The 21,261-nt window shown below is 44.1% G+C and overlaps 1 protein-coding gene across 1 annotated transcript in view; it reads right to left on the bottom strand.

Moving 5' to 3' along the window:
- HSPD1 (heat shock protein family D (Hsp60) member 1) overlaps window positions 1–21,261 on the bottom strand; it is a 167,471-nt gene that overhangs the window by 145,919 nt on the left and 291 nt on the right. The window contains exons 2-3 of the mRNA XM_069225827.1: window positions 20,015–20,190; window positions 6,087–6,339 (exon numbers count right to left, since the gene is read on the bottom strand). Of these exons, the coding sequence (XP_069081928.1) occupies window positions 6,087–6,339; window positions 20,015–20,188 (427 nt within the window). The 5' untranslated portion in view covers window positions 20,189–20,190. The remainder of the gene's footprint in view (window positions 1–6,086; window positions 6,340–20,014; window positions 20,191–21,261) is intronic.

Raw genomic sequence — 21,261 nt, 5'->3', positions numbered from 1 at the left:
TGGTGGTGGAGAAGGTGGTGGGGTTGTTCTCTTTGCCACCTTTGCCTGTGGTTGCTTGTCCCCTTGTTGAAAGGCAAGTTTCCTTTTGATCTTGATTGGGGGAAGAGTGGTTATATTCCCTGTCTCTTCATGGATATGAAGCCTTCTCTGTGTGTGGTCAGGTTCCACAGTTTGAAGGTCCTCTTCAAATCTATGTAATTGGGTGGTTAGCCCTTGTTACTCTGTATAGGAACTACTTTTCGGCTCAGAGGCTGGGTGTTTCGGGACCGAAACCTTTTCGGAAGTCCTTTTCGGCTCCGAAGAAATTTTCTTTTGCTTCGGTTCGATGTTTCGGTGCCGAATCTTTTCGGTGCCGTCTTTGTGCAGAGGTTTCTCGGAGCCGCTGTCTCGGCTCCGAGGTTGCTGTGTGGCGGTATCACGACCGGAGTTGGATGACTGACACCAGCATGCCCATTTTCGGTGCCTTGGCTCGGTCACCTTGTTTTTGGGTTAAGCCATGGCCTGTTGGCGGTGGCGTCCCCTGGGCTTTTGTGGACTTTTCGTGAGTCCTAATTTTCGACGTCTTACTCACGGTTGACGTTTCTTCGGTGTCGAGTTCTTCGGAATCCGACTCGTGGATGGAGAAAATTTCTTCTTCCTCGAACCGATGTGGACCTGTGGGCGTGGACGCCATTTGTAGTCTCCTGGCTCTTCGGTCTCTCAGCGTCTTCCTGGACCGAAACGCTCGACAGGCCTCACACGTATCCTCCTTGTGCTCGGGGGACAAGCACAAGTTACAGACCAAATGCTGATCCGTATACGGATATTTGTTATGGCATTTTGGACAGAAGCGGAACGGGGTCCGTTCCATCAGTCTTGAAGTCGCACGCGGTCGGGCCGACCAGGCCCCGACGGGGGATCGAAATTACCCCGAAGGGCCACCGGAGCTCTTCAAAATTCGGTGTCGATTTGTTCTAACTAACCCGATACCGAACGAAACAATACCGACGTTTTTTTCCGAGATTCTAACTAACTTTCCGACCCGAAACACGGAGCGAAAAGGAACACGTCCGAACCCGATGGCGGAAAAAAAACAATCTAAGATGGAGTCGACGCCCATGCGCAATGGAACCGAAAGGGGAGGAGTCCCTCAGTCTCGTGACTCGAAAAGACTTCTTCGAAGAAAAACAACTTGTAACACTCCAAGCCCAACACCAGACGGCGGACTGTGCACAGCATGTGTATCTGCAGCTACACATGCCATCGAACGAATATATATATATATATATATATATATATATATATATAAAAATAATTGCAACCTGCATGCCACAAATCTAATCCCAGTGAAATAGCGGTCTCCATCAAGTGAAATATTTACATCTAATTACACCAATCTCGCACTTTAGACCACCTCAAACACCTGCCTCCTCCAGCATGCTTTCCAGGATATCAAATAAGAGTTCAGCAGCAGTCACATTCAGGGCTCTAACTAGAAGCTGGTCCCAGTATCAAATATTTTTTGGTTTCACACAGTTCACACCTTGCAACAGATTATGCCAATAACCCTGCAAGATACACAGTGTATGGTAACAACTCTCAGAGCAACACTCTTTCGGACTCCATTTCTGTATCTCACGGTTATTCAGTTAAAAGGACAACTGCAGGAGCAACAAATAAAAGGGAATTCCAGGGCAGCCTCACCATGCACAAGAAATCCGACTTGCATATACTTGCAATATGATGCAAAGCACAGTGGATGCACATTTGGTGCCAGACAAAGCAAATGATTTAGAGCAGGAGAGTGTACTTCTGTGTGTTTTAGTCCCATGGACAAGTGAACATTTAACCAATTCCACACCCCTTCGGATAGATAGGATCCATGGTCCAGGACATTTGATCAATCTCTTCTCCTCACTTCCCGATCACCAGGCTGTTTTTTTAACAGGAGATTTAAGTGTAAGCAGAAGCCAGTGTTTACTCCTGCTGATATCCTGCAGGGTTGCGGTAGCCCAGGATGATGCAACCCTGCAGGATATCAGCAGGGGAGAGAAGAGGACATGGACTTGCTGCGTAAGGATACATGCCTGATTTTAAGTACTGGAGAAGTTTCTTGGATGCACCACTTGCACCCTTAAGACTTACTGATTAAGTAAATGAGGTACACACTATGAAGGATCGTGCTTACAATACGGCCCCGGGGATGTGAAAGACTGGCATTTAGCAGCATAACAAATGACGATTACTGCAGCGAGTACGCGATTCCTCTGAATATTATATTGAGGATTTTCAGAAGTGTCCACCATTAGAATTCGCACAGCTCTGAGGAAGACCTTCACCATTAACCATCAGGCCCACATAGGTCAAAATGCATTGGTGTAAAAATCAGTGCGGTAGGTAGGCAAATAACCCACACTGCCAGTGACAGCCATTTATTGGAGGTGGTTAAGGACTTGTATATATCTGACAGAACCACACAAGGGTACTTTACAGTGCCGCCGCCACCACCACATATGGGCCCATAGGATATCAGTAAACCAGGACACTGAGGATGATGTTATATTCCCAGTGATAGAGAAGAAAGATTATGTTGGACACATGTATATTCGTGTTGATGAAAGTTTATGAACAATGAAGTAATTATTGTTCATATTGAAAATAACCTTTTATGTACTTTTGTTCTGTGCTAAGTCCCTCCCCTTCGCCCACCCCCCCCCCCCCAAAAAAAGTCATGGAGGTCAATATGGTATCCGTTTTGTGCGATTAGATACTTTAATATCAAATGCACAAGTAAAATGAAACATTTTCTTTGATGTTTGAATTCAGTGGTTGAATTATCACCAATTTCAGTTTTGACTGTGAATGTACGTTATGAAAAGATGGCAGCTTTGAGGACAAAAAAGATTTAAAAGCGTGAAGACTACTTCCTATTAAATTCAAGCACAAAATAACCATGGGACTTTTGGTTTAAATTTGTTTTAGATTCAAAGTATAAGGGGCAACACGTTTTTTGTTTTGAGTATTAATGGATCCCATCCCCTTTTGCCTAAACAGGATCCCTCCCCATCAAGTTAGACATTGTGAACGTCCAGACCAGACACCACTCAACGTCGGGCAGTGTTCAGAAACACTTTTCATCAAAATAGTGAAGCACCCAAGGAAGAGCAACCATGGATAAGCTGAGATCCCTGTGAATAGCTGAAAAACCCAAGGAAGGTTCTTACATGTAACAATGACATTTATGAAGTACAAAAACGAAAAAAAAATGATATTTAATGTCACTTACCAAGTGTACATCTGCTTGTGGCATGTAGTGCTGCAGATTCACATGCTGTGCATATATCGCCATCTAGTGTTGGACTCAGAGTGTTAGAAGTTGTTTTTCTTCAAAGAAGCCTCTTTAGCGTCACAGGATCGAGAGACTCCTCTCAGTGATGGTGCTCAAGGGCATCAACTCCTTTTGTTAGATTGGCAGGAGGGTGAAGTAAGGAGTGAAGAATTGTATAAGTACAAATATATATAGAAAGTGAAGATGTCCATGCAATGTATATACATATTTACATGATAAAGTACTACAACGGCTACAGGCTTTCGGGGAGGAAGGAGGGTGCATGTGAATCTGCAGCACTACATGCCACGAACAGATACACTGGGTAAGTGACATTTTCCGTTCGATAGCATATGTGGCTGCAGATACACATGCGGTGCATAGACTGAAAAGCAGTTCCTCTTCCAAGAAAGAGGTGGCTAGCCTGTAGGAGTTGAACTAGTTTGAAATAGTGTTTTAAGCACTGCTTGACCAACATGTGCTTGTTGTCGAGAGTACACATCTACACAGTAGTGTTTAGTTAATGTGTGTTGTGTGGACCATGTGGCTGCTTTGCATATGTCGGCCATTGGTATATTTCCTATGAATGCCATCGAAGCACCTTTCTTTCTAGTGGAATGTGCTTTAGGAATTACTAATGGTTGCCTTTTTGCCTTGAGATAGAAAGTTTGAATACACTTTACTATCCATCTGGCTAACCCATGCTCGAAAACACGATTACCTTCATGAGGCTGTTGGAAAGCAACAAAACATTGTTTAGATTTTCTACAGTCTTTTGTTATGTCTATATAATACATTAGAGTTCTTTTGAGAGCAAAAGTGCGGAGAGCTCTTTCAGCAACTGAATCTGGCTGTGAACAGAAAACTGGTAAATCCACTGCCTTATCAATGTGAGATGGTGAAACGACTTAGGGTAAAAAAAAAAAAATGATTTGTCTGAAGTACTATTTTATGTTTGTGTACCTGGAAGAAAGGTTCTTCTAAAGTGAATGCTTGAATTTCATGTACTCTTCGTAAAAAAATAATTGCTACTAGGAAAGCAACTTTCCATGAGAGAAACTGAAGAAGGCAAGAATGAATGGGTTCAAGTGGTGGACCCATAAGTCGTGTGAGTACAATGTTAAGATTCCATGCTGGAGCTGTAGGTGGAATAACTCTTAAGACCTTCCATAAAAGGTTTTATGACAAGAATTCCAAACAGACATATGTTGTCTGCTTTGGAGGTAGGCTGATATTGCTATTAAATTAATGTTTTTACTTGCTGGGGTCGGGACTGATGTACTCACGTACTACGCCGCAGATCGTGTCTAGCTGTACTCGTCTGATCCTCGGTCAGAGTCCGAATCTGGAATGAAGGCTGCCGTTTGTGCCTGTTCTTCACCAAGGATGTCGGTGGTGGGCTCTGTGAATTTCGATGCCATATCCAATCGTCTTGCACTCCGATCACGCAAGGTCTTCTTCGAGCGAAAAGACAGACACTCCTCAGAGCTTTCTTCCCAATGGTCTGGAGAAAGGCAAAGATCACACACCGAATGCTGGTCTGTGTAGGGAAACTTGCCGTGGCACTGAGGTCAGAATCGGAATGGAGTCCGATCCATAAGCCTGTGACGCAGTAGGCCCGAAAAGGCATTTACCGATCCCGATGGTAAGCTCGGATTGAGTGCAGTGGGAAACCGCATTCGAAACTATACAGACGGTAAGAGAAGATAGAAAGTTCAGAGAATTATCAAACCGGAAATCCCAGAGCGAGAGGGAACACGTTCGAACCAGACGGCGGAAAGAAAACAATCTAACAAAAGGAGTCCGTGCCCATGCGCACTATCCCCGAGAGGAGGAGTTACTCGATCCTGTGACTTGAAATAGGCTTCTTCAAAGAAAAAGATCATGTAACTCTCCGAGCCCAACACTAGATGGCAATATATGTATAGCATGTGTATCTGCAGCTACACATGCGATCTAACACACACACACACACACACACACACACACACCTTGGTCACAAGGGGAATCAGCACTAACCTTACATGCTTAAGTTCTCTTGTCGGACTGCAACCACACACATACTTTTTATAGAGAACTTTATACACCTCCGCAAATTCTTTGAAACAATATAAATAAAATCCATTGTTAACCAACTTCATGTCTCAAGAATGAGCAATTGTGTCTCAGTTAGAAAAGCCATAAATTATTTGCTAAACATTGCACGGTTTTCCTTTCATTGGGCACAATGGTAAACTTGCAACTGAAAAAAATACCAAATTAAAAAAAAAAAAAAAATACGGAGGCACTTTACTTGTACCATGAAAAAGTAGGGCATGCAGGAGAAAGGGACAGAAGAGGCATAAATCAAGCATTACTACACGAATCAGCTACCCCCCACCTATCAAAGGACACTTCTTTACAATGAGTCTGCATCCCTTAGAGAACGACGCAAAAACAGGCTCAGTGCCAACTGCAACTCAGTTTCAATTCTATAGGACAGAGCAGTTACAGAGTTACACACAGCAACTGTATACAGAGCAGCATTCCTGCTTTCCATATTCAATCTTGTGTGATCACTAGAAAGAACATCTCAATGTTCCATTAGCCTCAGATGCCATTTCCTGTTTAATGTTTACAAAGAACCCTCACGATGAAGCAGCAGTTCAGAAATGGACAACTATACGATTGTGAAAAAAGCTCAATTTTTCCAAACTAGCTTACATAGAATGTGTTCAAAAACTATTTTGAGAAGGATGAGGAAAGTAAAGATTAATAGAATCAATGTATTAGTGCTTACCTCTCCTGATCTCCACTGGGTTTGCGCCTTTACTTATTTTTTCAAATCCTTCCTTGGCAATGGCACGTGCTAGTACAGTTGCAGTGGTGGTTCCATCTCCGGCCTCTTCATTTGTGTTGTTGGCAACATCTTGTACTAGTTTAGCACCAATGTTTTTATACTTATCTTTCAGCTCGATTGCTTTGGCCACTGTGACACCATCTTTTGTCACCTTTGGACTTCCCCAACTTTGTTCAATGATTACTGTTCTTCCCTGCAAAGATAATTATTTTTTGAAATCCGATTTGCTTCATTACAATGAAGTCTCAATGGTTTATTTCATATCTATGCATAATCCTACAAATAGGGATACATGTGCTAAAATGGACATTTAGAATCCAGCCCAAGATGCAAGAACGTGAACTGCTACAGCATTACACAAAACTGAAATACACACTGCAGAAAAGAGTATTTACCCAAGTTCTCGGGAAGCCATCAAAAGCACAATTCAGAGGCAAGGAGGGAACTGTATTACTTGGTAACAAGGAGCAATCTAGTTTTAGTGGAGAAGTCAATGCTTAACATGGTAAAAGCTGACATACTGCACAGCAGTGGCACATCTGTCTCACCTAGTTAACTCTCAGCCACCCTAGAAAGGCAATACACAAAGAGTTAGGGTGGGTAGCATGAGATAGAGTGGCTTAATTTGGCAAGAAGGTGTGTGGGGGTGGGAGGGGGGGCTCCTACCAAATCAGATACGTTTTGAATGTTGACTGTTTTTGCCACCAGAAGAACAACCTCAGGTAGCCCAATAAGTTGCACTTGGTGCTGAATTTTGTTACGCATCGATCATACAATTAAACATTTATGTTTATCACATTCATATAAGTCATGCAAACAGTGCTTTACTGCAAATTAGTAAAAAGAAAGTGATTTTTCTAAATGGTTACCCAAATGCTAGTCAAATACAGAAATAAACAGTTATTGCATAATCAATCACCAGCAGTTTTAGAGAGGAAAAACAATAAGCCGAGTGCATCACACTAAAGGGCATGAGACAAGCTGGGATGATTTGACGGTCCATAAATTCAGGGTGCCTGATTATTGGTAGTGTGGTAAAACATGCATCAGAAATAAAGGATAATATGAAATATGGCAGTCTATGATATTAGGTGGTGCAGACAGCACTCTTCCAGCCACTTTGCCATGCTCTGCAAATGACAAAGGGAACTCCCGTTCTCTGGTCCTGAGGCCCTCTACCTGAAACAAAGATAACCTCTTGGATGACAGAGCTACTTTTAAGTTAGACTAGGTTTCTCCTACCCATACCTTCTTTCGGTGCAGCTGCTGGCCACTCACATAAAAGCAGTGATCTCACCGGGTCTGTGTGGAACTCTGAATACCCAAGTCAACTTGATCAGAACATACTGCTAAAAATGAACTTCTGTTGGCTTGCTGCTTCCCCTACAGAACAAATTCATATCTGGGAATCTTGAAAGAAGAAGTGTGGCTGCTGTTCCCCAGGAAAGTAAGAACTTACTTGCATGCAACAATAGCTAGACTGTATGCACCAAGAGAAAACTTGTCACTTTCCCAGAAAGCTTCTCACAGATAAATGGAGGCTCAGTCTGAAGGCTACTCTAATAGACCTATAGTAACCTGGAGCCACAAGATCCAAACAGCAAAGCCGACTGGGAAAAACATCTGATGCTAGAAATATTAAGTTACTTTGCCACCAGTTTTCATCACATTTATAAACTTCCACATCCCTCACCTATATCCTTTATTATGAGCATGCAATGCTCCAATCCTTCATTTAGATGCACAAAGAGTAGGACTAGGGTAACACATAAATGCGGAGTCACATAACTACTTAAGCCCAAAATTAAAGTGTTACAATTAATCGGGCTTTGATGTTTTTAACCTCGAGAAACTGTCCTGAGCAGACACAAGTGACCAGACAGCCAGTCACCACTGACTTAACACCCGGATTCAGACACAATCTTCAACATCACTACCTACATTCCAAGTAGGACCCTAAATTAAGTGGTGTCATTTTCATTTCAGGGACTTTTGATTAACATTAGGGTGCCGCTGAGGTTTCAGAGCTGCCCATCCCGTTACTTAGAGCCTGAAAAAGTGAAACAGTAGGCTGAACAGAGATCACCAAGATTGTGACATTTTATTTTTTGTCTGGCACCCATAAAAGTGAATGTAGAATTAACACAGTACAAACACCGAGGTAAGACCATAATTTCATGGTCAACACTATTATCAGTGAGGAAAATTGTAGGAAATTACTTTTTTTGAATGATCAACCCCTCAAGATTCTGGACTGATGCTGCTGGATTTTCAACTGTAGAGTGCACTAAACCCTGCTGTCCAAGCCTCAGTGCACATGCTCTGACCAAAAACGTGCGTGTGCAACTGGCTAATACCGGACTGACTCATTTAACTTAAAAGTAAGTCCCTAGTATAGGGAACAAGCAGTACCCAGGGCTAGTAAATTAAATGCCCACAGTAGAATGCAGCACGTATTGCGCCAACACCACATTGGCATGGTTAAAGTGCGACTCTAAGCTTGCCACTGCAGCCTAGTCGAGCAGTTTTAAACCTGCCAACTTGAAATGGCAAGATAAAACTCTTGCCAGGACAAATATTTCCTTTTTAATATGAACCGTTCCTAGAGAAGGCCCAGGTACCTTCTCCCCACTGGCAGGGTGCTTAATATTAAAGAGAAGGGTGAGATCCTTTTGTACAAGCATGCCCTGACAATGAACACACACAATGAGTTTTCACTGCAACAAGCCTAGTGGTCCCACGGGATAACATGCAGTTTCACTAGCCACTGTGTTAATTGCTTACTTTCATTTTGGCCCACCAAATATTTTACTCTAATATATCAAATTCACTGTTTAAATTAAACAGGACTCAATGTAGAGATCGGATTTAGGTTGCCAAACTAGATCCCCAGGAAGAATGGCTCATTATGCTGATACACTGCATGAGTGTGCCCAGGGCTCAGAGGGGAAGAAAGCTTGTGCCATCCTGAATTTGGGTAAAGAGGGCCAGTGTAGGTTTGTTAGCCAGACCCCGAAAAAGTGACGTAAAGTGGAAAGGCTCATGGGAACTATTGCCTCATTTGCAAGTGATTCCTCCCCTCCCACAAACCATAAGATGGCATATAAGTAGCACCACAGATCCAGTCATCAGATCACTATCAGACTAGAAAAAGACAGAAAAATTACTGCCCTGATGCTCCCTGAACCCAGCAATGAGAGGCTGCACTAAAGACTCAACTGCACCTGCAATACCCAAGCCAACCACAGAGAGAACTGTCTCTGCTGTGCTCACTCGAGGAAACTAGTTCCACTTGTGACAGGACAGAAGAAGTGACTACAAGGGCTAAGTGACTAGCCTCATGTTAAGCCCCAGGGCCCCCAAAACTAAAGAAACCTGCACCTCTTGAAATCCCAGCTGCCAGGGACGCCTGCCCACCACTCAAGTAATTGCTGAGCAACTGGGCCCAGACCTTCCTAAGGTGTCCCCAACACATGGGATCCATAGCTTAAGTGGACTCTATCCCCCCTACCCCCCAAATAAAAAGACTTGCTTACCTGTAAGCTACTGCTGAACCTGCAGTAGCGTCAAAACCAGTTGACCAGTGGCACATGGACCTGCACTAGACTCCCCAGCTGCAACGTGAACATCGAGTCCTGGGGCAACAGCTGACGTTTGCTGAGATCATGGAGGACCCAGGAAAACTCACTGTATCTTGCTATTGTTATAAATTCTTTTGGGATTTCTATCATGCTAAGTTTCTTACCTATGTGGTTTGGTACTTTTAAATGCTTTAGGCTTGTTCTAATTAAACCCAACTATTCTGTGCCAGAGCTACCCAGTTTTGGGCTAAGTGCTTTATGAAAGGAATGTAACTGGACCCGATAAAAATGTTGACATTCTTACCTAGTAAGGTCTCACAACCACACCACATCATCCACATTCCTGAGATATATAGATAAAAATATAAAATCCCAAAGCTTTGGATTTTGAAAACCATAAATGTGTTGCCGATGTTTTAACCATGGATTTTTTTTTATTTTTTTATTGTATTTTTAGCTGTTTTTTCTACCTGCAAAAGAAAAGCATATCCTTTTAATTTCCTGCACTGCTAGTACATTATAATTAGTAAGTTACTTACAGAGTCACTTTATCGTATTCCCTAATGCCCCATCACTACAAAGAGTAATCCTAGACTGTTTGTTTCATTGAAAGACTGGCACCCGAAGGGAATAACCTAGTTTTTCAGTGGGAATGCAATAGAAATGGCTGCCCTAGGAAATCAGTAGTGCAGGATCATGCTCACCAATAAAATCCCCGAGAAAAGAATCACACAAGTACAGAGACATGAACAAACATGCTTAACAGGACGTGTACATGTCTACTGATGTTTCTGCTTTGGCTTGCAAGTTGTTCCAGTATCCAGAAAGCTGCTTATTTATCACCGCACATCTGTTAAAGGAATGCAGCGGACCTCAATTATTTCAGAAACCTATGTCCCATGTACAATGCTGTCCTCCCTCCCTGTGCATTGGGTTAGACTTATCTTAGTTTTAGACTTTTACAAACAGCAGCACAGCTAGTGCAAGATGTTGCAATAAAAATACACATTTAGTGTGGGTTCATCCCAACGGTGGCTAGAAGGTAATCCCCTCACCCCCCCCCACCCCGGAAAAAAGGAGGCCAATCTGTTGTCAAGTGCTCAAACACAGACATTCAAAGATGGTAAGATCAAACTTAAGAGTATTTCTCTTGTGTTACTTAAGTCAACAGTTACAGAATAGTATATGGTGTAGGAATCACCATTTGACCAATATTGCCACGAAGTCACTAATGCTAATGCACATCAACTGAATAAATAAAGAAACTTGCTTTAGGCAAATGTCCCTTCTGGTGAAGCAAAGTTGAAATGTCAATGCTTACACTACAAGGTGGTAGGAGTTAGCAACTCAGATACAGTATGAGTTTAAGAACCAATAACAGCTTTTCAAAGTAGAAAATTGTATTTAAGAGGCGAGGAAATATAGTATTTATAATGCTAAGCAGAGCAAAATAGTGGGTGCTTGCACCTTCAGGGGTCATAAAAGCACCACAAAAGTACCCCGCCCCCTATTACATCGTCACCCAAACACTCAATTTTATATAACAGAGTCCTTGTGGACAATGTTATCTTCTGTGGTTACACATGGGATGCTGGAACTTGCCAGCGCTTTTCCTATAGCACTTGTTAAAAGTTCACAAGTACTATTATCGAAGGGACAGGATACAAGACACATGGGATACTAGGTTATAGTCATACTATGATGATCCGTTTAGCCCCGTGTTTCAATGGCTGTGTGCAATGCTGGATGACTTAGGGGGCAGCAAAATCATCAGCACAGTTTCTAGGAAAAAACAGATGCGCTCCCTAGATCAAGAACCTACACCCCAAAAACCTGAAGTATTTTCAGTCTCCAAGCCAATATAATGCAGCAAAACAAAAAAAACAAAAATAAAAAATACATGACAGGAAATATTGCACAACACCATTGAGGTGAAACATACAAATGATTTAAATTCACCCCAAAAAAAAAAAAAAAAAAAAAAAAAAAAACGCACGCACACACCCGTGACAAACTGGTACCAACCTTTTTGAAAGACAGAGAAACGTAGTGGATCAGCACCACTTATGACAGTCTATATTTTTTTTTTTTTAAGTATCTGTAGGAAGTTGGCTTTGTGTGTACTATTTCCAAGTAAGAAATAGCATGCACAGAGTCCAAGGGTTCCCCTTAGAGGTAAGACAGTGGCAAAAAGAGATAATTCTAATGCTCAATTTTGTGGTAGTGTGGTCGAGCAGTAGGCTTATCAGAGGATAAGGTTAAGCATGTATTGTACAAACGCAAGCAATAAATGAGGAACACACACACACAATTCCAGGCCAATAGATTTTTATATAGAAAAATATATTTTCTTAGTTTATTTTAAGAACCACAGGTTCAAGATTTACAAACAATACTTTAAATGAAAGGTATTTCACTCAGTTATTTTAGGTACTTTGAATCACAACAGCATCTACAGTTTTGGCAAAAATGGCAAGAAGCTATTTTAAAAATGGACAGTGCACAAATCAACAGTTCCTGAGGGAGGTAAGTATTGGTTAGTTTCACAGGTAAGTAAAGCACTTACAGGGTTCAAAGCTGGGTTCAAGGTAGCCCACCGTTGGGGGTTCAGTGCAACCCCAAAGTTACCACACCAGCAGCTCAGGGCCGGTCAGGTGCAGTGTGCAGAGGTCAAAGTGGTGCCCAAAACACATAGGCTTCAATGGAAATAGGGGTGCCCCGGTTCCAGTCTGCCAGCAGGTAAGTACCCGCGACTTCGGAGGGCAGACCAAGGGGTTTTTGTAGGGCAATTGGTCCGGGGTGGGCAGGGCGGACGACAGACAAGCAGGCACAAAAAGTTCGCACTCAGCAGCACGGGGGGGCTGGGTGCAGTGTGCAAACAGGCCTCGGGTTTGCAATAGGTTTCAATGGGAGACCCAGGGGTCTCTTCAGCGATGCAGGAAGCCACCACCTGGGCTAGGGAGAGGGCCACCTGGGGGCGGGGGGGGGGGGTCACTCCTGCACTGGTGGTCGGGTCCTTCAGGTCCTGGGGGCTGAAGGTGCAGTGTGTTTCCCAGGCGTCGGGTTCTTTGAAGCAGGCAGTTGCGGTCAGGGGGAGCCTCTGGATTCCCTCTGCAGGCGTCGCTGTGGGGGCTTTGGGGGGGGGGGGGGGGGGGGGTTTGTCAACTCTGGCTACTCACGGGCTCGCAGTCGCCAGGGAGTCCTCCCTGTAGTGTAGGTTTTCCACAGGTCGAGCCGGGGCGTCGGGTGCAGAGTGGAAAGTCTCACGCTTCCCGGGGGAAACGTGTGGTCTTTAAAAGTTGCTTCTTTGTTGCAAATTTGCAGTTCCTTTGGAACAGGGCCGCTGTCCTCAGGAGTTCTTGGTCCTTTTAGATGCAGGGTAGTCCTCTGAGGCTTCAGAGGTCGCTGGACCCTGGGGGACGCATCGCTGTTGCAGTTCCTTGAAGTGGGGAGACAGGCCGGTAGGGCTGGGGCCAAAGCAGTTGGTGTCTCAGTCTTCTCTGCAGGGTTTCAGGTCAGCAGTCCTTCGTCTTCAGGTTGCAGGAATCTGTCTTCCTAGGTTAAGGGGGGTTATGGAGGCCCCTAAATACTCAATTTAGGGGTGTGTTTAGGTCTGGGGGGTTAGTAGCCAAGGGCTACTAGCCCTGAGGGTGGCTACACCCTCTTTGTGCCTCCTCACTGAGGGGAGGGCGGGCACATCCCTAATCCTATTAGGGGAATCCTCCATCTGAAAGATGGAGGATTTCTAAAAGTCAGAGTCACCTCAGCTCAGGGCACCTTAGGGGCTGCCTTGATTGGCCAATGACGACTCCTTGTTTTTCTCATCATCTCCTCTGGCCTTGCCGCCAAAAGTGGGGCCGTGGCCGGAGGGGGCTGGCATCTCCACTAGCTGGAATGCCCTGTGGCGCTGTAACAAAGGGGGTAAGCCTTTGAGGCTCACCGCCAGGTGTTACAGTTCCTGCAGGGGGAGGTGAGAAGCACCCAGTCCATGTGGCCAGTAACATGTCTGGTGTGTGGCAGGCTGGCAGAAACTAGTCAGCCCACACCGGAAGTCGGGTATGTTTTCAGGGGGCATCTCTAAGATGCCCTCTGGGTGTATTTCACAATAAAATGTACACTGGCATCAGTGTGCATTTATTGTGCTGAGAAGTTGGATACCAAACTTCCTAGTTTTCAGTGTAGCCATTATGGTGCTGTGGAGTTCGTGTATGACAGACTCCCAGACCATATACTCTTATGGCTACCCTGCACTTACAATGTCTAAGGTTTTGTTAAGATACTGTATGGGCATAGTGCTCATGCACCTATGCCCTCACCTGTGGTACAGCGCACCCTGCCTTAGGGCTGTAAGGCCTGCTAGAGAAGTGACTTATCTATGCCATAGGCAGTGTGAGGTTGGCATGGCACTCTGAGGGGAGTGCTATGTCGACTTAGTCTTTTTCTCCCCACCAGCACACAAGCTGGCAAGCAGTGTGTCTGCTGAGTGAGGGGTCCCCAGGGTGGCATAAGACATGCTGCAGCCCTAAGAGACCTTCCCTGCCAGGGTACCAGTTACAAGGGACTTACCTGGATGCCAGGGTGCGCCTATTGTGGAGACAAAGGTACAGGTTAGGGAAAGAACACTGGTGCTGGGGCCTGGTTAGCAGGCCTCAGCACACTTTCAAATCATACCTTGGCATCAGCAAAGACAAAAAGTCAGGGGGGTAACCATGCCAAGGAGGCATTTCCTTACAGTATCCATTTCTTGAAAACTAGTGGTAGCAGATGAAATTGTCCAGTGGTGTTGCCAGGTTTGTAAAATTGTTTATAGCCTTACGCCTTGAGCTTATTGCAGGTGCTCCCTCCACTTTTGATTTATTGCTTCACCTGCATTGGTTGGGGGGGGGGGGGGGGGGGGGAGGTATATATATATATATATATATTTCTAAGCTACCCTCCCCCTCTTCAACCCTGTTTCTACAGTGGTGTTGCAACCCAATTTTGGGACCGTCCTTTTAATACTGACCAGCATGTACGAAGAGTATCTAGAAGGGGGATGAAGGCTACTATTTGAGGAAACTCATGCAAGTTCCTTTGAGCAAGACCTTGTGCACGCGCTGGGGGCAGGTGTGCGCCAGACAGTTAGTGATGCACTAGCCAAGGCTATAACCCCCCCTGAAAACACCACCTTTACGGGTTTGCACAACAGCAGGGCTGCCCCCCCCCCCCCCCCTTCTGCAGGGGACATGATTTAGGGTTCTTCTAATCCACCCACCAAAGACACTCATTTGGAAGCCTTCGAAAAACTAACGGCATCTTTAATCACTGAACACCCTTATAGTATTCCTACAGCTCCTCACTCAGATGACTTATCAGAGGACTCTGATGCGAATTCATCTCGAAGCTCGTCCAAGGGTGAACCCCAACCGTGCAAACGAAAAGCAAAGTCCCATCATACCTCTGCCACCAAACAAGCTAAACTTTTAACTTTTGAACCGGGGGAGATTATCCATCCCAGATCCACTGCTTGGATTCCTCCCCCTGAAGTAGCAGACTATGTGAAAGATCACATTTGGCAAGAGTTTGATAAAGAAGTGCATGTTCATCTATGCTCGGAATGACCCAGACCGGATCTCCCTGACAAAGTAACGGAGACCCTAGAAGTAGATCCTTAAATGGATACGTACCTCAAGAAGTATACAAAAGATCCTAAGAAAGGAATCGACAGGGCTTGGAAATCCTGTCAAGACAAACTCTTGGACATGTCAGGCCCCTTTAACAAGATCTTGGAACTGGCTTACCAAGCGAAAGAATCCAATTCTCCTGTGGACACGGAAACCCTTATTGGTTGGTCACAAAGGGTATACCAACTGCGCTATTTCAAATGAGCAACACCCTTCCATCCTTATGAAACTGGATCCTAAGTTAGCAGACCTTATTCGAGGCACCTTTCTTGAAAGAACTTTCTAAGTTCGTTGCTACCTTTTCCAGTTTGGATAAAGCTCATGGTTTTATCGAGAGAGTTCTTCGTCCCTTTTTCCCCCCCTCGGGCCGGACACTTCAGGCTGCAACCGTTCGTCCGTGGATATCAGAATTTCACTGGAGATAGCTTCCAAGGCCACAGAGGTAGAGGTGGTTTCCGAGATCAGTCCACCACCTTCTATCCCTCAAGGCGGTCCTTCCGAGGCCGTTTTCGTCGAGGAAGGTTCAGAGGTGCAGCCGCTGCCATCCAAGACTACTCTCCTGCAGGTGAGAATTATTCCCTGGGAAGGGATTTCTTTAGAGGGTCGCACTCATTTTTTCTACCGTAATTGGCAAAACAACTCTCAAACGATCCTTGGGTACTGGAATCCATTCTCGGATTCAAAACAGAATTTTCAGTCACCACCTCAGTTAGCAAACCCCCCCCAAACATGATGTATTTTTCCCTCTCTGATCAGACTTTCATTCACAAAGAGATTCTTGCTCTTCTGTCAAAGGAGGCGATAGAAGAAACAAGTTCACACCCCAGAAGTTTTGTGAGTCCCATCTTCCTAGTAGACAAAAAAAAAAAAAAAAAAAAAAAAAGAGGCGGCTCAAGATTGGTTCTCAACTTGAAGGAATTCAATCAGTGGATCCTGTACGTACATTGCAAAATGGAAGGGATCCACTTACTGTGAGACATTCTTCAGATAGGAGATTGGATGGTCCGTTTGGATCTGAAGGACGTTCCCTTCCATTCCTATTTTCTCCACACACACACACGATTCCTTCAATTTCGTTGGGAAGGAAAGATTTACGAATTCAAGGTTCTTCCCTTCGGCCTGTCTTTGGCTCTGTGGTGCTTCACGAAGCTGAGGAGACCAGTAGTGGAATGCCTGAGAGCCAGAGGTGTTCGTCTGATCATTTATCTAGACGACATCATAATCATGTCCCAGTCCCCCCAGGATCTGGGCTTTATTATCAATGTCCAAAAATCCATCCCGATTCCTTCTCAATCTATAGAATTACTAGGTTCTTGGTGGACTCCCCGTCCGCTCAATTGATTCTTCCCCAAGTGAAGGTAAAGAAAATCAAGAGAGAATTAAGACTAGCATTGTCCAAGGCGACTGTCTCCTTGAGATACCTGGCTCATCTAGTGGGACTGCTAGTGTCTTCTATTCAAGCGATTTTTCCGGGCCCTCTGCACAACAGGTCCCTCCAACGTCTGAAGATTATGCACTTGAACAAGGGTTTGTCTTATTCCCAGTCAGTTCCTCTATCGGAGGAAGCAAGAATCAAGATATCTTGGTGGTTAACTCACATGGAGGTTTGGAACGGCAGGCCCATCTTTCCCTGTTCTCCAGACCTAGTCATAGAGGCGGATGCCAGCCTTTTGGGGTTGGGGTGCTCGTTATGGCCACCTTTCCACCAGGGGCCGTTGTTCTCAGGAAAGAGCTGTCGATGCATATCAACTGCCTGGAACTCTTGGCGGGTTCCTGTGCTATCCGCAGCTTCACAGCAGGCAGAACGAAATGTTGTATTCTACTCTGGATGGACAATGTTTCAGCAGTTCGATATGTGAACAAATTAGGGGGAACCCGGTCACAGGGACTGACCGAGATTGCCAAAGATTTTTGGCATTATTGTCTCCAGAACCACATTACCCCGACAGCAGAGTACCTTCCGGGTCAACAAAGTGTGATAGCGGATTGGCACTCTCGTCACCTGAGGGATGCCAGCGACTGGAGATTGCATCCTCGTGTTTTCAAAGCTGCATGCGGAAATGGGGTCCGTGCTCAATCGACCTCTTCGCCTCCCGTCTGAACACAGCTCCCAACATACTTCAGTTGGCGTCCGTATCCAGGAGCTTGAGCAACAGATGCTTTCCTCCAGGATTGGACTCCTTCCCTCGCATATGCTTTGACCCCCTTTTGTAATGATCCCCAGAGTCCTAGCACATCTTTGGAGACAGGAGGCAGAAATGGCATTGATTGCCCCATTTTGGAGAGCACGACCCTGGTTTCCCCATCATTATGGAGTTGGCCCACACCCCTCCCTGCCTCTTACCATGGTCTTTGAATCTCCTCCTGGACCCGGGGAAATCTCCTCATCCTTTGATCTTATCAGGCCAACTGTCTCTACTGGCCTGACGTCTTTCAGGCAAAATTGGAGCCCCCCATGCCTTTCGAGCAAAGCTCAGGAATTCAATCAATCAATCCTGGGCCCCCAACACTCAAACGCTATACCTCAGCTTGCCGACATTGGTGTATTTGGTGTTCTTCACAGGGTTCAGATCCCTTTACTGCTGATTGCACTGTGATCTTGAATTTTCTAGCTTCCCTGGCCGCCTCTGGGATGACTCATAACTATCAACAATTTTCTATCAGCCATTTCAGCTGGACATGTGTTCACTGAAGGTAGACCTGTTGGTCAATTGTCTATGGCTTGTAAATTGATTTGAGGCATTAGGATGTTGAATCCGCCTCTTCCCAAATACTCGGAGTTTTGGGATGTTAACATTGTTTTACAGTTTTTAGACTCCTGGCCTTCCAATAAATATCTCTCCAGGAAACAACTGTCTGCTAAACTTACCATCTTACTTTGACTTATATCTTGTCAGCGAGTGTCTGATGTTAAAGCTCTGGACTTGGCAGGGAGAAGATTTTTTCCGGAAGGTGTTTCCTTTGTCATATTCAGAACACAATGCAATACCAGGGTAGTATCCTATCCAGCATTTCCTGATAACAAGAAACTCTGCGTAGTGCAATGTTTGAAGGATTATGAGGCGAGTCAATTGCTTATTTCTCTTCAAAAGCCATTTCGACCGGTTGCTTCAGCAACTCTTGCCAGATGGGTGAAATGGACTTTATCTGAAGCAGGCATTGACGTTTCCAAATTTGGGGCACATTCTGTGAGGGGTGCTACAGCATCGAAGTCCTTTGCCTTAGGTTCTCGCTTAGAGGACATATTGAACGCAGCAGATTGGTCTTCCGATTCCACATTTAAGAGGTTTTATTACAAACCTATTCTGGATGTATCTTCAGTGGTAATCGCTAAGCTTTAAACTAGCATAATCCAAGCCTCCGGTCCTGACATAGAATGAAAAATGTTCTAGCTATCGCGTCTCGAATTTTCAATTCTATTAAGGACACGGAGGCCAGAATTATCCCTCCCTTTGTTTGAAGTTTCATTAGTAAAGTCTTTCTGGAAGTTTTTACAAATGTTTTATTATTTGTTCTTCCCATCCTGATTTTAACATTGTATTGTATACATAAAAATTAAAAATAAAATAAAATGTTTGTGATTTAACTTAGCTATTGTCACTCAAGGCAGTGTTTATGGCTATGTATTCCTGGTTCTTGCCTTAGGTCAAGAGGACAAGTGATTGCATATCATCGCCTGGATACCTCCTTGGGAACCTGCTTCTTCCGCTTTGTTGTATTTTTCTTTGTCCTGGTTTGGATATTCCATTGTTTGTTTCTGGACTTGAGAATTTGTTTATGTGACTTTTAGCCATCAGTGAATTAACTGTGTCTTATGTGCAAAGAAAGAGGAAGAGACACTGGGTCACGAAGGTTTTATAGGGCTGGTCTCTATGGTTGCTGTTATGTTATGGTGGGTTCATGGGATTTGTAGTTTTTTGGGGGGTTTTACTAAATTCGTTCCTATTGGCTGCTGAGTTTATTAAAGCGCGGAAAGAGAAGCATAATCCTCGCCTCCGTGTCCTTGATAGAATTGAAAATTCTAGACGCGATAGCTAGAATGTTTCAGTCTCACTTGGCAAATGGACTTTAGGATTAGGCACCAAGTAAGGTTAAAAACGTTGATACTCCTCTAGCCCAGTGAGCTATAAAGATGGCACAAATGGTTCTAGTCAAAGCACAGCCGTGAAAAAGGCCCAAACTGACTCCAGGCTCAGGTGTGAAAAACAAAGCCTCCAAAGGACCCTTTAGGCTGAAGCTATAAAGATGACATGAAAAAAATAATGGGAGAGGGACTGCAATAGGGTGAGTTTGTCCCTACATTTATGGTGTTTTTGCCCGGTCACCCAAGGAATCGTAACATACTAAGAAGTGCTTTAATTGATGGGTTAAAATGTACCGTACTCATTTAAATTATTCTTGCTCGACATAGCCAAATGTAATCACTTGCCTCGGGGTTAGGTATATGACCACAATCCATGTATGTCATATCCAATTCTAAACCATTAAATCACTCATTTAATTCCTGAACAATTTCAAAAATATGTTGCGAGACAGCAACTATTCCAAAGTTAGGATGGCCGCTATGCACTGATACTTTAAACGCAGCATATTATTATAAAATTAGATAAAAGCATTAAAATACCTTTGGTCCCATTGTAACTGCCACAGCATCCGCCAACAAGTCCACACCTTGGAGCATCAACGCTCTAGCCTCAGCACCAAACTTAACATCTTTAGCATATGAGCGTGTGAGGTGAGGCGCCAGTGCTCTGGATACTGGGCGCATGTGGCGCAGGACTGAAGGTAAGCGCAACATTTCTGCAAAAGATTAACACAAATATCGTAAAAACACTACAAGTTTACAACGGGACACGAGCACAAACTACTGGGGTAACTTGAGCTTAGATTAAAAGGCTTTCTTTGTTGTACAGCATTTTAGTACATGAACTATGTGCATGTTAAACGTGTGTCAAATAACTGTCGGCAAATTTCGGCTTAATGCCTTTAAAGTCTGGCAACCACAGCTCTTTGGAGGAGCCGTATTTTCACCAGGACGAAAAGTACTGCATGTATTGCATAATTTTAAATGATATTACAAAGTGGAAAAATTACATTCGAAAAACGGTTAAATGTATCGCAGAGCATCGCTTGGTCAGAGCTTTGTTCCTGACAGCCAGAGAACGACATATACAGCAATACTCGCTTTATGAAAGAGGACGCTCCGCCCAATAGACCATGGACATGTGTCTTCCATCAGGACACACGACAAGGTCAAACAGAAGTAATGCAGTATAAAACGAAGGAAGGCGTGACCATAGCAGGTAACTCTACGGCAATGACAACCCCTTCAGAAGAAAAAACGTAGGCTGCTTCTGTAATCAGTAACTCATTTCGACAGGAATATTTCACAATCTTCCTGTTTGATGAGAACCCTCAGTTTCCCATAAAAACAGATTTGGTTTAAGAAGGTACCTTTACAGCTAAATTGTCCAACTATAATTGGTTTGATTTAAACACGATCGTAGGTCTCACCTCCTGTGCAGGAATCATCGTCTTACAAATGTGCACTAGTAACAGACTTACGAAATATGGTTCCACCCACCTAAAGCATGCAGGTATTTTAGAAGTTTATATCTGCGCGGTTTAAAAAAAGCTTTAACAAGAACACTATTAAATGGTAAGCGTATACATTATACGCAAGTGCACGTAACCTTTAAACATTTTTTCTCGTTTACAGGCCCCCAGCACATCGAGTCGGGCTCCTGCTTTTTACATCTGAAGTACCTTAATACAAGAATCTCAATAAGCACCCCCCCAAAAAAAAAAAAAAGTACGGATCTTTATAATTTGCTATCTCAGTTACCAAGCTGTCTGAACTATCATGAAACG

The sequence above is a fragment of the Pleurodeles waltl genome, chromosome 3_1 (genome assembly GCF_031143425.1).
Source record: "Pleurodeles waltl isolate 20211129_DDA chromosome 3_1, aPleWal1.hap1.20221129, whole genome shotgun sequence".
Classification (NCBI taxonomy): Eukaryota; Metazoa; Chordata; class Amphibia; order Caudata; family Salamandridae; genus Pleurodeles; species Pleurodeles waltl.
Note: the sequence above shows the minus strand (reverse complement) of the source record. Positions and strands in the feature narration are given on the sequence as shown.